Source organism: Odocoileus virginianus, chromosome 12, assembly GCF_023699985.2.
Source record: "Odocoileus virginianus isolate 20LAN1187 ecotype Illinois chromosome 12, Ovbor_1.2, whole genome shotgun sequence".
Classification (NCBI taxonomy): Eukaryota; Metazoa; Chordata; class Mammalia; order Artiodactyla; family Cervidae; genus Odocoileus; species Odocoileus virginianus.
In genome coordinates, this window is record NC_069685.1 from 49,865,675 (window position 1) to 49,882,975 (window position 17,301).

Here is a 17,301-nt window from a genome sequence, read left to right on the forward strand (position 1 = left end):
TGACCAGTCTTAGAACAGAGAGGGGGATTTGGGATAGAGACACACAGGGAAGAAGCTGTGTGAACATAAAGGCCGAGACTGGAGTGATGCGGCCACAAGCCAAGGGACCGGAAGCTCGAAAAGGCCAGGAAGGGTCCTCCCCTAGAGCCTTCAGAGGGAGCACAGCCATGCCCACACACCTTGTTTTCAGATTTCTGGCCTCCGGGACTGAGAATAAGAATCTGTTGTTTTAAGCCTCCCAGTTTGTGGCAGTGTGTTCCAGGAACCATGGGAAACTAGCATAGCCTCTTACGAGTATCCAAGTTGTGACATGGAACAGATGTTCTGGAAATCGTTTTTGAAAGTGCCCAGAGCCGAGTCGTCCCATCTCTCCCTGACTGCGAGGCAGCTGTGCCAGGGTGACAGAGGCTGGTCGGACCTGTTCCCTTGGGGCCCGTAATGTGCAAAGGGTGGACCCCGTGCAACTTCTAAACCTGGCCGGTGCTTCTCTGTGATATGTTCCCAGACCTCCCAGGGAATTTGTCAAAATGCAGAGGCTTCAGTGGCCAGAGGTTCTGTATTGGTAACCAGCTCCAGGCGAAGCCAATGCTGCTGGCTCCTGGGCCACACTTTAAGCAGAACAGGCTAGAAGACTTCCCTCCTCACCCAGTCCATGTGCTTTCAGAGGGAAGCGTCACATCACTGTTGCTATATTAGCTTCCTGGGGCCTCCATAACAAAGCACCACTGACCAAGGTGGCTTAAAGCCACAGAGGTTTACGCTCTCAGTTCTGGAAGCCAGAAGTCCAAAATCAAGGTGCTGTCAGGGCTGTGCTCCTTCTGAAGGCTCCAGTGGAGGCTCCTTCCTGGCCTCTCCCAGCTCCGGGTGGTCTCAGGCATGCCTTGGCTGGCAATTGCATCACTCCAACCTCTGCGCTGTCTTCACATGGCCCTCTCCTCTGTGTCTGTGTCCCTAAAACTCCCTTTCTTCTTATAAGGAGGAGACCCATCATCAGATTTAGGGTCCTCCCTAAGTCCAGGTTGTCTCATCTCAAGATCCTTAACTAATGACATCTGCAGAGACCCTGCTTCCAAATAAGGTCACGCTGCGAGGTTCAGAGTGGACAAACATTTGGGGAGGACACTATTTACACCACCCCAGGTGCCCAAGACAGATGCAATGAGAGACTTCCCATCCCCATCACAGAGATCTCACAAACGACCTTGACATCAACTATAAATGACTTTGCCTTCTCCATGGCTCAGCCTAGAGTGGGATCTCACTTTCTTCTTTGTAAACCCCCAGCCCCAACCACCACTGACCTCACTAATTCCTGCACCTGTGTGGAGTACTGGGAATGGCTTAGAGCGGCTGTCTGGGTGGAGAGAGTTAGCAGAGTGGGGTCTTCTCCCAGCTCCACCATTATTAAGCAAATCACTACATTCTGGGTTCCCATTTCCAGGTCAATAAATGAAAAAGTTGCAGAGGATGGGCCATTTTAAAAACGGGAAACTGTTTGCAGAAGTATATCTACATATTCAGGGACACAGTTGAAGGTTCTCAAGCTGATCAAATCTCTGTAACCCACATCCACATCAAAAAACATATCTAGCGCCCAAAGGCCCCTTCCAGGAACTATCACCCCATCCAAGAAAAACCACCCTCTTGACTTCTCACAGCATGAGTGCCTTTTTTTTTAGGTGAAATTCTGTGATGCAAAATTTACCACATTTAAGTGAACAATGCAGTGCCAGTTAGTACATTCATGATGTTGGTCAACTACCTCCTCTATCTAGGCTGAGAACATTTTTATCCCCCTGAAAGGAAACCTCACACCCTTTAAGCATTCAGTCCCCACTCTCTCCTCCCTTCAGACTGCTGACCACCAGTCTGATTTCTGTCTCTACAGATTTGCCTATTTTGGATACTTCATATAAATGAAATCAGAAACTACCTGACCTTTTGTATCTGGCTTCATTCACTCAGCATTAAATTTTTAAGGTTCATCCACACTGTGGCATGTGTCTGCAACTCATCCCTTTTGATGGTTAAATAATATTCCACTGGATGAGTAAACCGCATTTTATTTATTCATTCACAGATGAACATTTGGGTTGTTTCTCCCTTCAGCCACTGTGAATAGTGCTGCCATTAATTTCTGCCTGTCTTCATATTTTATGTAAATAGTCATACAGTACGTGCTGTGTGGGTTTGGTTTTGGCTGAACATCAGGTTTTTGAGGTTGGCCATGCCATGTTGGGCAGAAACATCTGCAGTCTTTCCTCCAGCGCCCTCGGCTGCCAGGGAGCACTGGGTGCCTTCTGCTCTTTGTGGGAAGTGGGTGGGGGCTCTGGTGGGCAAGACCCTCAGCTCCCCAAGAAGACCAGGGTGGGAGATCTCACTAGGAGTCCCCAAAGCTCCCCGGCTGTTGTTGGAAGGCAGTGTGGTAAGACAGACGAGTCGCGTAGGGACACATCACACCAGAATGGGCGTAGACCCCCTCGGTCTCCACAACTCCTACCCATGGCGGGGCCTGGCCTTGCCCAGGAGTCTTGGCCTGTCCCCAGAATCCACTGAGAGAAGGCCCCTGTGTAACAGTCCTCATGGCAGTCTCTTTTTGTTTTTTATTCAATTATGGAGCCCAAGCAAGTCTTACCTGGTGCTTCAATTAATTGCTTGTAAACACTCAGGAAAGCGGCTTCGGCCTCCTGACTTCTCTTACTAAGAGCCACCACCTTTGGAAACAACAAGAGAAAGAATCACGTGTGACCATGGCATCGGAGTCTATAACCAAATGTGATCATTCTCCACATGCGCAAACATGGGATTGAGGGGAGGAAGAAGGGAAATGAAGGTTCCAAGTACGGTGTAGAAAGCCTGGGTTCAAGTTCCAGCTCCACTGCATCTGGCTGTGTGACCCTGGGCAAGTCACTGTCCACTCTGATCCTCAGTTTCCTCATCTGTAAAATGGGGTAAATAACAGAAACTACTTGCTAGGCTGGCTATGAGGGTCAAATGAAGCTGTATATAAGTACTTAGCACAGGGCCTGGCACACAGTAGGTTATTAACAGCTCTTACTATTTTTACTGTTATTAACAGGCAATGTTGGAGATTCAGATATGACACATGTTTTAAGGGAAAGGGGGACACATCTGGGGCATATTTCTTGACACTGCTAATTAAAGAGAAATTGTTGACTCTCTAGTAAGATACCAGTTTCAACAAATGTTCAGCGACAGTTATGTCAAACAGTTCCTAGCATACCAAAGGTGCTCAATAAATGTTTCCTGACTGATAAACACACCAAGGACTGGATGACCAGTGGTGAGGAGCTACTTTCATGCACTTGTTCTCTTGCTTATGGGCCTTTTCTTTTTGTCCTGTCAGTGAGACTCCACAAGACGTGTTTCTGGGGCTTAGCATCATCTCCTCCCTCTGTTCTGGCTGTGAATTTCGAGCTCTGGCCTCGCAGCTAACCTGATGCTGGCTCTTGGCGGACGGTCCCTTCGGCACAGTACTGGGGCTCCCCGGCACGTTGCTGGGCTGAGCTCCTGGCACCCACAGGCCAGCATCCCTACCTCCGCGAGGACACATCAGGCTGGGCATCCCCCTTTGGACTGGAATGGAGCTTTATTCTCCCTGACACCAACATGCCTCTCCCTCTGGTGCCAACTTCCTAAACAATGAATCTATCAGAGTGTCTACTTGTCAACGCCCTCTTTCAGGGTTGCGCTTTTCCTACGAATCCCAGTGATGCCATCTAGGGGAGTGTCTGTTACTGAATTTCTCCCCTCCAAGTGGGCTTCCCTGATAGCTCAGTTGGTAAAGAATCCATCTGCAATGCAGGAGACCCTGATTCGATTCCTGAGTCAGGAAGATCCCCTGGAGAAGGGATAGGATACCCATTCCAGTATTCTTGGGCTCCCCTCGTGGCTCAGCTGGTAAAGAGTACGCCTGCAATGCAGGAGACCTGGGTTCAATCCCTGGGTTGGGAAGATACCCTGGAGAAGGGAGAGGTTACCCACTCCAGTATTCTGGCCTGGAGAAGTCCATCGACTGCATAGTCCATGGGGCTGCAAAGAGTCAGACATGACTGAGCAACTTTCACCCACAAGTGAGCTCTGTGAGCGTGTGGTCTGGTGCACAGAAGGGGCTCAACATAATTTGTTGTGTTAACAAATCCAAGTGGGTAGCACCAACTCTAGGTCCTGTCTGTGACAGCATCATGGAGAAATGCCAGGGGCCAATTCTGAGACAGTCTGCTCACAGAGGTGACCAACTGAGGCACAGGTCCTGGAGCCAGGCTGCCTGGGTTCATATCCCAGCTCCACCACTTATTATCTGTCCATGATCAAATGCGTCACTTCAATCCCTGTGCTTCTACTTCCCCATCTGTAAAATGGGGATAATAAGAGGACAGCCTCCCTCAAAGTTCTGCTAGAAGATCAACTGAATTAGCACAATGTAAAGGTAGCTGCAAAATTTCTGGCATGCATTAAGCCCCACAGGCATGGCACCTCTTGGTATGATCAACCCCTTCCTTCTTGTCTCTTATGGGGATAGGTTCTGTCCAGTGCTGCATGATCAGCTTCACCTGTGTTCATCTTTTCTTAGGTGTGAGAAGAGGCTTGCCTCCTCACACAGTGGTTTATACTCTGGGAAGAAGAATTTGAAAACCACAGTGGTTTCTCTACAGCTTCCAGTATGGCAGCCATGAGCCTCATGTGGGTACCATGCACTGAAAATGTGGCAAGTCCAAATCCAGATGTGCTGTGAGTACAAAATATGCATTGAATTTTGGACTTAGTTCAAAAAAAGAGACTGTACAATCGCTATCAGCTATCCTTATGTTGATTGCATGCTGAAGTGATAAATTTGGGGGCATGCTGGGTTAAATAAAATATATTATTAAAATTCATTTCACCTGTTTCCTTTTACTTTTTAAAATTAGTAGGTATTAGAAAATGTAAGAGTACATCCGTGGATCATATTATATTTCTATTGGACAGCACAGCTTGAAGGTTTTACAAGGTCCACTGAGAATGTGTTATTTAAGAGAGGTGGAGAGAAATGTATGGTGGATGTTGAGCAAGTGATTTTAAAAAGGTCAGTTACAAAAGCTCTTTAAGCTCTCGTTATTCTGAGAGCAGTCTCTGATCGCTTACCTTCCAGAGTGAATGACAGTCTCTCATTCATTCAACAAGCATCTCCTGAGCATCTGCTATGTGCCACGTACTGTGAACCGAGAACTTAGTGAAGAACAGTGCAGCCTCCAGCCCCACCCTCATGGGACTCACAGTTCAGTGGGAAGACCAACATTACAGCAGATTCCCCAGATAATCCATTAATTACATGTGCTAAACGCTTCAGAGGAAAAGCACAGGGGGGTTGAGAGTGTGTAAGTGTGGCCAAACTGACCCAGTTCGATGCGTGGAAGGAACATCAGGAATTCTCTCTCTATTAGCGGAAGCTGGTGACGGACAGAACGAATGTTCTAGAACCTAGGCAAAGGGAAGGTTTTTTATTCTTGCTAAGATGTACAAGGCATAGTTCCTGCTCTGGGGACTCACAGCTGAGTGGGAGACACAGCTATGACAAAAAGGAACACAGGAGGAGGTGATGCAAATGTTGGGGTCTCCAGAGTAATGTGAGGAGGGGGCAATTAATTCAGAGTTTGGAGGGACATCCCTGATGCCCAAATAACAGTAATAATAATAATAATATAATATTCAGAGTTTACCATGGGTGTGTGCTCACTCAGTCGTGTCCGACTCTTTGCAACCCCAGGGACTGTAGCCCGCCAGTCTCCTCTGTCCATGGGGATTCTCCAGGCAAGAATACTGGAGTTGGTTGCCATTTCCTTCTCCACAGAATCTTCCCACCCAGGGATCTAACCCACATCTTCCGCACTGGCAGGAGGATTCTTTACCCCTGAACCACCAGGCAAGCCCACCAAGTACCACATGCTCTTACGATTCATAATCATCTCTCTCCACGGACCCACCAATCACTGGAGGTAGCTTCTGTCATTATCCCCATTGTACAGATGAGGAAACCAAGGCTCAGTGAGGTTAAGTATCTCTCCTAAGGTCACCCAGTAAGTAAGTGGCAGAGTGAGATTCACACCAGTTCTGGTGGCTGAAATTACTGTTCTGAATCCAGATGTGGGCCCCTTTATCCTGGAGAGAAAAACCATCCCAGCCAGTGAGGACAGTCACTCGGGCCCCATTTGGGTGCTGATGCCTTGAGATGCCACCTATGGCTGTACCAGGTCAGGGAACGCTGTGTTGCTAACCTGGGGCCCAAGAAAAGCCCTGAGAAACAAAAGCAACTCATCTCCAGAACCCTAGATGGAGAATCATCAAAGATCAGTCAACAGAAAGTCTGAATACTTCATTTTATGGTTGTCTGTGCTAAGTGTGTGTAGTAGCTGTAGCTTGGGGAAAGGAATAAGAATGCTCTATTGAGGGACTTTGCTGGTGGTCCAGTGGCTAAGACTCCACACTCACATTTTAGTAATGTGCTGCCGAAGCAAGCCCTAAGACTTTGCACTCCCAAGGTAGGACGCCTGGGTTTGACCCCTGGACAGGGAACTAGATCCCACGTGACGCAACTAAAGTTCTCGTGTGCTGCAACTAAAACCTGGTGCAACTAAATAAATAAATATTAAAAAATAAGTTCTACTGACTTCCCTTGGACTGCAAGGAGATCAAACCAGTCAATCCTAAAGGAAATCAATCCTGAATATTCATTAGAAGGACTGATACTTTGACACAATAGAATACTGATTATAATACATTAGAATACTGATACTTTGATACATTAGAAGCTCCAATACTTTGGCTATCTGATGCGAAGAGCTGACTCATTAGAAAAAACCCTGATGCTGGGAAAGACTGAGGGCAGGAGGAGAAGGGGACGACAGAGGATGCGATGGTTGGATGGCATCACTGACACAATGGACATAAGTTTGAGCAAACTCTGGGAGATAGTGAAGGACAGGGAAGCCTGGGATGCTGCAGTCCATGAGGTAGCAAAGAGTTGGACACAACTGAGCAATTGAACAACAAAATTGACTTCTAAAAAGGAATTCAGGGCAGAAGTAGGGGCAAGTGCCAGAAGATTCTGTTATTATTTCCTGGTCCATGCCCATAGCACCAAGATCCCCTGGAAGGGGCATGGCAACCCACTCCAGTATCCTTGCCTGGAGAATCCCATGGATAGAAGCCTGAAGGATATGGAGGGTTGCAAAGAATCAGACACAACTAAGCAACACAGCATGCAAACCCACAGCGCCCTCTACTGTTCATTCATGGTGCTTATCGGTTGTGTGCTGATTATCTCCACAACTGTCTCCTTGCAACGTCAGCCTGCCCCACAAAAGCTATGCTGTTCAACACAGTAAGCACTTGCTCACGTGGCCAGTGAGCACTTGACATGTGACTATTTAAACTCAGATAGGCTGTATGTGCAAAATACGGGATTTCTAGGTTTTAGAATGAAAAGAAAAAGAATGTAAAATATCTCAGTAATTTTTATATTGATTTCATGTTGAAATGATAATGTTGTGGATGTGCGTGTGTACTCAGTCGTTCAGTCGTGTCCAATTCTTCGCGACCCTATGGACTGTAGCCTGCCAGGCTCTTCTGTCCTTGGGATTATCCTGCTGAGAAATACTGGGGTGCATTGTCATTTCGTACTCCAGGGGATCCTCCCGATCCAGGGATTGAACCCTAGGCTCCTGCATTGTCAGGCAGATTCTTCACCACTGAGTCACCAAAGAAACCCAATATTGTGGACGTTTTGTTTTTGTTCAGTTGCTAAGTGTGTCCGACTCTCTGTGAGCCCATGGACCACAGCACGCCAGGCTCCCCTGCCTTTCACTGTCTCCCAGTGTTTGCTTAGATTCACATCCATTGAGTTGATGATGCTCTCTACCCATCTCATTTTCTGCTGTCCCCTTCTCTTTTTGCCTTCGATCTTTCTCAGCATCAGGATCTTTTCCAAAGACTGGGCTCTCTGCATCGGGTAGACAAAGTATTGGAGCTTCAGCATCAGTCCTTCTAATGAATATTCAGGACTGATTTCCTTTAGGATGGACTGGTTTGACCTCCCTGCAGTCCAAGGGACTCTCAAGAGTCTTCTTCAACACCATAGTTTAAAAGCATCAATTCTTCAGCGCTCAGCCTTCTTTATGATCCAACCCTCACATCCATACATGACTACCGGAAAAACCATAGCTTTGACTATATGGACCTTTGCTGGCAAAGTGATGTCTCTGCTTTTTAATATGCTGTCCTGGTTTATCATAGCTTTCCTTCCAAGAAGCAAGCAATACTGTGGACATGTTGGGTGAAATAGAATATACTATTAAAGCTGAACTCACCTATTTCTTTTTACTTTTTAAAATGTAGCTACAAGAAAAATTTAAATTACTTACGTGGCTTGCATTCTACTTTTTACTGGACAACGCTATTTTAGATTAAAGGTTAGAAAACCTATGACCCTTGGGCCAAATGTGACCCTTCATCTGTTTAAATAAAGTTTTATTGGAACACAGCTACAATCATTATGAATGACTGTAGCTACAGACACCGAGAAGGTCACCATTTAGCTGCTTAACTGTTACAGTGGTGGAGTTGCATAGTTGTGACAGAGACTCTGGCTGCAACACTGAAAATATCTGCTCTCCGGCCCTTAATAGAAAATATTTGCTGATACCTGTTTTAGAGGTTCACCTAATGGTTGGACAATACACTCAAAAGCAGAGATCAAAAAACATCCTGGAATGGCACTAACTTTGAGTTAGTTTAAATTTAGGGCCTCCCATAGTAAATATGACTCTTGAAGACATTAATCGTTTGGAAGTTCTGCCTCATTCAGTCTGGTTTTAGAGTTATGACCCTGTCTGTTTCTAGAAGGCCAGGTCTGATGGTATCAGAGTCTGATCAGGTGCTGAGCCCAATGTCATGAAGAATCTCTTGGCCTCAGTTTGTTCATCCACCAAGTGGGAAGAATAATCTCCATTTGCCTAAGAGGCTGTTGGGGGAGGAATGGGCTAACACGTGGCAAAGAGTATCATGGAAAATGGAAAAAAAGCTTTCTAATAAAGCAAGTAATTCTTTTTCCAACCATATAAGATATCTTTTCCAAGAGCTGCAACTCTAATGCATTTCACCCACATGTCGAGAACAGGTGAGCTCAGCATAAATAAAAGGCCATGTGTTTCTGCCTCATGGGTGGGTCCCATCATACAGAAGAGCAGGAGGAAAGGGTCCAGAAGGACAGATTTGGCTTGGGACAGGCAGATCTCTGAAGGCCATCTGGGGGAGGAAAAGGAGGAGGACGAGGTGGCGGCCAGCTATAGACACCAAGAAGGTCACCATCAGAAATAGCTCAGCATCTTCTGATGAAGCAGGTGGCATTCACACCACCTGATGAAATAGAAGGGGTGAAAATGTGTTTGGTCCCAAGTCTGGAAGTAACAGGTGGAGAACTGGTTAAGCCAGAGAAGCAAAAGTCTGTTCTAGCTACCGAGCATTTGTCTGTCAGGTGGCTAAAAAACAGCAAGTTTGGGGACCCCCGAGGCTGTGCTTTCATGAGCCGTCTGAGATGGCAGTGACATCTACTGGCTACTGAGAACGGCTCCGTGCCAAGCTGGTCACAATAAACAGGCCGAGTTCCCAGAAACCGAACCTTTATTCCGTGTTCAGTGCCTTCTCTTTGGAATCTTTGTAGACAGCCCTGAGATGTGAGCACGGTTACCGCTCCCACCCTACAGAGGAAGAAACAGGTTGGGGGCAGCCAAGTCACTTGGCCAAGATGGAAGGAAATAGTTACTGATGGGGCTGGTATCCACGCCCATCATCCTCTCATTCCAGGGCCCAGAACTGCAACTAGAAACGATTGTGTCTCAAAGGGTGTTGCACAGTGCCCTGGGTGTGAAAACAGGGATGTGTGATCAAGCCTGGACCCACCTGCTTTCTCTGTGGACTGTGCAAATCCACTAGCACACTGGATGCTCTGACAAGAGCTGCAGGAGAAAGTGCTCTTCAGCTTGGCTTAGCCCAGTGTTTTCCCAAATGCATTTGGTCTTGGAACATTTGCGTCACAGAATAAACCTAGAAACTAGGGTTCCGTTAAACACACTTTGATAACAGCTGCCCTCTACCCCTGGGTCCTGGGCTCTGGTGATGGTGGGGCATGGTGGTTCTGAGAGACAGGGGGAGTCTGATGCTGCAGAAATTCTGGAAGAAACTGACGAGTGACGGGCAGTCGAGAGGTGAGTATTCAGAGGGTCTCAGAATCAGTACCTTTGAGGAGGAGGCAGAGGAAGGAGATCTGAGGAGGAGAGGCGTCAGCCCGGGGTGGGGGAGAGGTGGGCAGGTGCGTGTCCTTTCACACCCTCGGAGGCCTGGTTCTCCTTCTGGGGAGTGAGGATCTAGGGGCACATGGCGAGCAAAGAAGAGCAAGAATAATGAGGGGAAGGGGCTTCACTTGTGGTCCAGTGGTAAAGAATCTGCCTTGCAACGCAGTGGATGTGGGTTTGATCCCTGGTCAGGGAAGTAAGATCCCACCTGCCGTGGAGCAACTAAGCCTGTGCAAGCCAACTACTGAGGCCCAAACCGCAACGAAAGTCTGTGCACAATGACGAAAGACTGCGTGCCGCAACGGAGATCAAAGATCCGGCATGCGGCAACCAAGACTCAACGCAGCCACAGGAATACACAACTAAAAATAGATAAAAAAGGAAGCCTGAGGGGAGGCAAGGAGGAAGCGGGCATAGAGTGAGGATACGCAAAGAGTGAGGGGCACAGACAGTAAGGGGACAGAGAGCTGGGGGTTCACAGACACGGAGGGGAGCGGACAGGAGGAGGGTTCATGGAGGGTGACGGAGGCGCAGACATCGAAGCAGATGGAATGAGGGCTCAGAGTGAGAGGAGGAGGGGTGTGGAGCACAGTGAAGGGAGCACAGAGGAAAACGGAGGCGGGATTGCAGGCCACGCAGAGGAGCAGGAGGAAACCCTGGCCACCACGAGGCTGCGGCGGGACTGGCTCAGATTTGCCAGAGGGGAAGGGGCTCGTGCTGAGTGCTCAGAGGCTGCTGCAGGGTCTGGGGGAGATGATGGTCCAGGCCCAGGGTGGGGCTGGAGAGGGGGAGAGAAGAACTGACTGGAGAGACAATTGGGAGATAAAATCCTGATCCAGGACACAGTGGGGGCTGAAGGTAGGGAGGCGCGTGGGGGTGCATTTAGCCAAAAGCAAGGAGCAGGCTCAGGGAGACACCCCACAAGAGCAGTCTACAACCAGCTGAAGATCTTCTTGGCTATTGTGTTGAGAGAAATACATGTATTCTGGACTGTAAAGACTCCAGCCCAGGATGAGAAGGCGCACATCTTACCCTATGTGATAAATTCCTTTTATTCACAATAAAATTCTGATGTCCTACAACTTGTAAAAGGTGATTACCTTGTTCAGCTGATAGGAGAATTATTATTTTCAATAGTAACAATGACTACTGAGTATCTGACACACAGTAACTCATTTAATCCTCACAACCCAGGTCATGGGGGTTTTACGGCCCATTTAACAGATGAAGATATCAAGGTACAGAAAGGCGAAGACCACACCATGTGGGAGCTGGGATGCAGACCCAGCTCAGGGAGACGCCAAAGCCCATGCTTCTAACCCCCACTGGGGACTGAATCTCCCAGATGAGGGCCTGGAATATCAGAGAGCTGGAGGAGCTAGCTAGGTTTGCAGGTGGGCAGCGGACAGAAAGGTTAGTGCTTTAGTGCCCGGGGGCTTTCAGCAGGACCTGACTCCTCTGCCTCACAGAGTGAGTTTGCTGGGGGCCTTGTTCCCAGGCAGGCACTAACTCTCACTCTCCCATACATCATTGATGTGGCTGAGCAAATGAAAATTACAATTTAATGTTGGGGCTTACATAAGAAATAAGAGTTTGGCTCTTGTTTTTGGTAGCTGTTGTTGAGCTGGGCTCTCTCAGCTCCTGCCTGGACAGGGCAGAAGGCAGGGATCCTCTCTGGCCTTCTGAGATCTCAGGGGCATTCCCAGGACAGGGTCAGGGAGGGTCCCAGAGAGGCCCCATCCTAGCTGAGGCTCAGGAGCCGGCAGAAGCCACTTCTAGAGCCTGATGGGATGGGATAAAATTAACACATCTGGCCACCTGTCACTGTTTCAAATACTCAGGCATAAATCATAAATACATTTTGAATCGTCAGATATAAGACTCTAATTCAAATTCAAGCTTGAGCTCTGAAATCTCCTCTTCCAGGGCTGTAGGTCCAGCTTCTAGATCCTCCCCCAAAGCCTCAGCCTGCAACAGTAACGGACACAGGCAGGAGTTCAGTAACTACGACAGCAGGTGGCACTTACTTAGCACCCACTATGCGCATGCCCCAGAGGCGTATCTTGCCCCCTCTCCCTAAGACCCTCAAACACACAGAGTGCTTTACACAATTAACTCACTCAATCCATGCAAAACCGCCAAGAGGTGGGAGGACTGAACTGTGTACCCCCAGTGTGACTGTATTTGGAGATAAGGCCTTTAAAGGGGTAACTGAGGTTAAACGAAGTCATATTGGTGGGGCCTGAATACAACAGGATTGGTGTCCTTATAGGAAGAGGCACAAGGGATGCAGAAGCAGAGGATCACGGTAAGAAGGCAGCCATCTGCAAACCAAGGAGAGAACTCTCACCAGAAGCCAACCCTGCCAGCACCTTGATCTTGGACTTCCCTGCTTCCAGAACTGTGAGAAAATAAAATTCTGTTGTTTAAACTACCTGGTCTGTGGTACTCTGCTATGGTAGCCAGAGCTGCCCATCTAGCTCCAGAAGCTGCCATCTCATGGCTGGGTTTGTCAGTTCTTTAGGTCATAGTCCCATCAGCGGAGAGTGGATCTGTCTGCTCACCCAGCCTTGCACACAGGAGGTGTTCAATAAATGTCTGCTGAAGAATGACTGTCACTGTCTATGTGTCATCCTTAGGGGTGATCCTCAGGCTGGAGAGGAACTGACAGCAGTGGGGGACCCTCTTTAGAGATGTCTGGAGAAGTACCCGGCATCCTGATCGGGGCTCGTGTTCTAGTTAAGGGAGAGTCTATGCTTCGTCCCGACCTCCTCTGAACGCCAGTCATTCACCCAGCAGTCAGCATCTGATGACATGCCCATTCTCAGGCTAACTTCTCATCTGGATGTTGTTCTATTTTCCTAACCAGATCGTGAGCATCTAGACGGCTAGGACTGGGGGGGGTTTGGCATTTTTCTTTTTAACAATTTCAATATTTAATCAAGGATTATTTGACTTAATTTCATATGCAGTTATTAAAAGAAGAGAAATAGAAACAATAGAGAAAAGTAACAGCACAGATATCACCAAATTGGGCCAACTTCTTTGGCATTTAAAAAAAGTGAAATAAAATAATGCATGTAAAGGGTTAACACAGTGCCTGACACATAACTGATGTCCAATAAATTCATTTTCTCAGTAGGTATTTATTGAGCATCTTTGAGGGATGGGGGCTGTTCTAGGCACTGGGCATTCAGCACCTAAGTCAGACTGACCCAAACCTGTACCCTTGCAGATGATACTCTGAAGGCTGAGGCAAGCAACAGAAGGAACCATGATACAGAAAGTGAGAATCTGATCAAGTGCAAGGGAAGAAAACACAGCTGGGAGGGGATAGGAGTCTGGGGCAGGGATGTGTGTCCCGCCTAGTAGGGCCAGGGAAGGCCTTGGGAGAAAAGGACAGTTGACCATACTTGTAGAAGAGGAGGGAGAGTGTCATTCGGCCATCTCAAGGGAAGAGTATTCTAGGAGACAGAATAGCAGGTGCAAAGGCCCTGGGGCAGAGTATGTTTGGCTTGTTTGAGTAACAGCAAAGAGGCCAGTGCAGTGGGAGAAGGTAGGTGAAGAGGAGAAGTCAGGGATCAAAGGGTAGAGGGCAGAGCTTTGGAGGTCACTGTGAGAACTAGGACTTTTTCCCTGGAAAGGAATGAGGAGCCATGGGAGGGTTTAGAGCAGGTGAGGGACATGGTCTACAAATGTTTCAATAGGATCCCCCAGGCTATTGTGTGCACAATGGACTGAGGGGGGCTGGGGTGGGAGCAGGGTGACCAGGGAGGTGGCTACTTTAACAGTCCAAGCGAGAAGAATGGCATTTCCAAGAGGGTGGAGTCAGTGGAGGTGGGGGAAGTCCTGGGGTTCAGGATCCATCCTGAAGGTCCAGCCACAGGGTCTGTTTCTCAAAATACAGTGTAGATATGGGAGGATGGTGAAAGGAAGAGGGGAGATGAGGACATTTCATGGTCTAGGGTGTGAACAACTGGATGATCTTCAACAGCTGATGCTGTGATTTTCTCCTCCCTCAGAGGCAAATCAGGAGTGGGCACTAAATCCACAGACTGAAAAAATGAATGAATGAGATAAGGAAGGAGTTAAAGAGGCTCTCGGAGCTAATCCTTCTGAACTGCAAACTTAAATAAAGACCCATGCCTAGAAAGATGACGAAGAATGACACCCTGCAAGTAGCCCAGATTATGCTGCAACCTTGAGGGCTCCGTGGAGATCTCGTGCCGGCTCTCTGATGGAGTCACACATAGATTGAGGGCACACAGGCCCAGGATCTGCCTGGGAGGTCCCAGCATCTCAGAGAAGCAGACAGCAAGGTGGGAAACAAGAAATGCTGGACTTGGCAGTGGGTAGGCCTGGGTTCTGGTATCAGCTGGGGCCTTGGGTCCTTGTTCACCTTTGGGCAAGTCATGCCCCCTTTCTGAGCCTCAGCTTCCCCATCTGTAAAGTGAAGGTGCTGGGTTTACAGTCCCTTACTCAAACTCACCTAAGCAGAAAGACAGACAGACACTCTCCATACATTGGTCTCCACCCCACTGGAATTTTAATCAAAAGCAGTGGAAGGCCTCGGAAACCCACCCAGGCTTGGACCGAGGGGTGGGTCTGCTGGGAGCGCATGAGGCAGGAAAGAGAAACACCATGCAATTTTATTTTAATATTTGTAATTATTCCCAGGCTAAAAATAAGGCACAGAGCAAAGTGTTTTCAAATGTCGGCATTAATGAACACTTTTTATCCAACATAATACGGGCCCCCAAATGCATTTATGTCAGGCTCTGAGATCTCATGAGCAGTGCCCCTCGCCGGGCTGGCTTTCATGGCTTGGAAGCGGTGCAAAAATGAAATGTCCCACAAGTGCAGGCTGGCAGGCCTGCTATTAGCAACAGTATAATCATCAATTACGTCCAATCACAAACTACTGATTTTATAATTATCAAATGAAGTTCTAACTTCTCACCTCTGCTCAGCGGCAACCAATATAATCTCTCAGTTCAAAAAAAGGAAGCTTTTTTTTCCCTGTTACTCTCATGCTCTTTCTCTCTCTTCTGGGGAAAAGAATTTCCAGGCCTCCACATAAGACTGCATTTAAATTGCTTGTCACTCAAAACAAAGGCGAACCACTCATTTGTAATTCACCAGCCACCTGAACAGACTGCCTGTTTTCCTTTAAGCATCCATGCACTGAAGCACAAAGATCATTTTTCTATTGTTAAAATTGTATAAGCCGGAGCTTTTTTTAGCAGCAAATACACAATTTCACTTCTCTTCCGAGGGCTCCCAGCATAAAAGGGACAGGAGGCTTTCTTTAGTGCCTTACAAATACATTTTGCTTTGGGGTATTAAAAAAAAATCAACTATGTGCTCATATAATGAGTTGAAAAGCTATTAAAGTCATTTATACATGAGGGCAGGGCAGAAGTTAGGTTTCCCATCCTGCTCAGGGTGTGGCCAGTATATGAAGTCAGACAATTGAGATTCATTCTCATGGGCACTGGTAGCATCTGTGTCCAATTTACTGTTTTTGGGAGCTCCCGGTATCACAAACATGGCTTCGTGCTGATTGGCATTCAGCTGGCAGACTTCGAGAACAGAAACAACCCAGGGGTGGGTGCCCCAGCTTGGACCTTGCTGGTCCAGGCAGGCTCTAGCTGTGTGCCTGACTTTCTGGCTACCTCATCCTAGAGGGACAAGTCACAGACAACTGCCACGAAGCCCCTGTATGCAACTGAATTCTGTGGCTCTGCCTTTGACAGCCAGGCCTGTTTCGACAACAGCAGTTTTTCTGTATAACTGATTATAATCATAATACCTTCCAATTTTAATCTAGGGCTTTTTATAATTTACAGAGACCTTCCACAGGAATTAGTGCATCTGAGCTTCCACACACTCCCAGAGGGGGTTCTGGCAGGGAGAATGGTTCTTGTGTGAGGGGCCCAGAGACGCTGATACGGTTGTTCCGAGTCACACGGGATGGAGTCGAGGCAGGGTGTGAACCGCATCTCTGGATTCAGAGCCAGCTGTGCAGCAGAGAATTTGGGCCTGGATTCATGCAACTCCCCGCTTGAAGTGGCAGAGTAGCTTCTGTTTTTGGTAAATTAGAACAGATTCAGGTTCACCCCTAAAACGTCCCCCTCTCAAGCCTGAATATGCTGTGTTTTCCTATGAGGCAGACCAAGGAATAGGGCTCCTGCATGCCCACTAGAAGTTATTCATAAAGCACAGCAGTGACGACTAACAATTCCTGTTGATTTCAAGCAACAGTGAAATTATTCTGTATGATACTGTGATGGTGGATACACATTATGCATTTGCAAAGGAAGATTGTACAACAGAAAAAGTGACCTCCTAAAGTCAATCATGGACTTTAGTTAATAATACTATATCATTATTGGTTCATCAACTGTAACAAATGTAGTGAACTAATGCAAGATGTTAATAGGGGAAATTGGGGTAGAGAGCTCTATACCTCTTGCTCAAATTCTCTCTAAACCTAAAACTGCTCGAAGAAATAGTCTATTGTATAGGGCAGGTACTAAGTACCAGGCAACGCTTTCAGTGTTGATTACATTAACACATTCAATCTGCACACCAGTCCTGTGAGGTCAGTATCATTATCTACTTGATTTTACTGGTGGGGCAAACAAGACATCAGAGAAATCTACCTTGCCCAAAGTCACACAGCAAGGGGCAGAGCTAGGATTCATTCCCTGGACCCCAGAGCATGTGCCCTCAGCCACAGTGGTAATGGGGTCACCACTGAGTTCTCTCCAAAAGCCTGCCCCCATCCCTGGGACACCATGTCAGCATCCTACCTCGATCACGGGTGTCAGACGGCACAATAGGGGTCATCAACGATGGGTCCAGGTCCAGATACATGTTTTCTTGGACCCTCTAGTGTTTAAAAATATTTGAGCCATAAAAATTCATCAAGTTATACACTTAAGATTTG

At 47.5% G+C, this 17,301-nt stretch overlaps 1 protein-coding gene across 9 annotated transcripts in view; it reads right to left on the reverse strand.

Moving 5' to 3' along the window:
- The window catches only part of CUX2 (cut like homeobox 2), a 287,416-nt gene that overhangs the window by 55,693 nt on the left and 214,422 nt on the right, over positions 1–17,301 (reverse strand). For all 9 annotated transcript variants that reach the window (XM_070475190.1, XM_070475187.1, XM_070475188.1 and 6 more), the window contains one exon: positions 2,636–2,714. In XM_070475190.1, the coding sequence (XP_070331291.1) occupies positions 2,636–2,714 (79 nt within the window). The remainder of the gene's footprint in view (positions 1–2,635; positions 2,715–17,301) is intronic.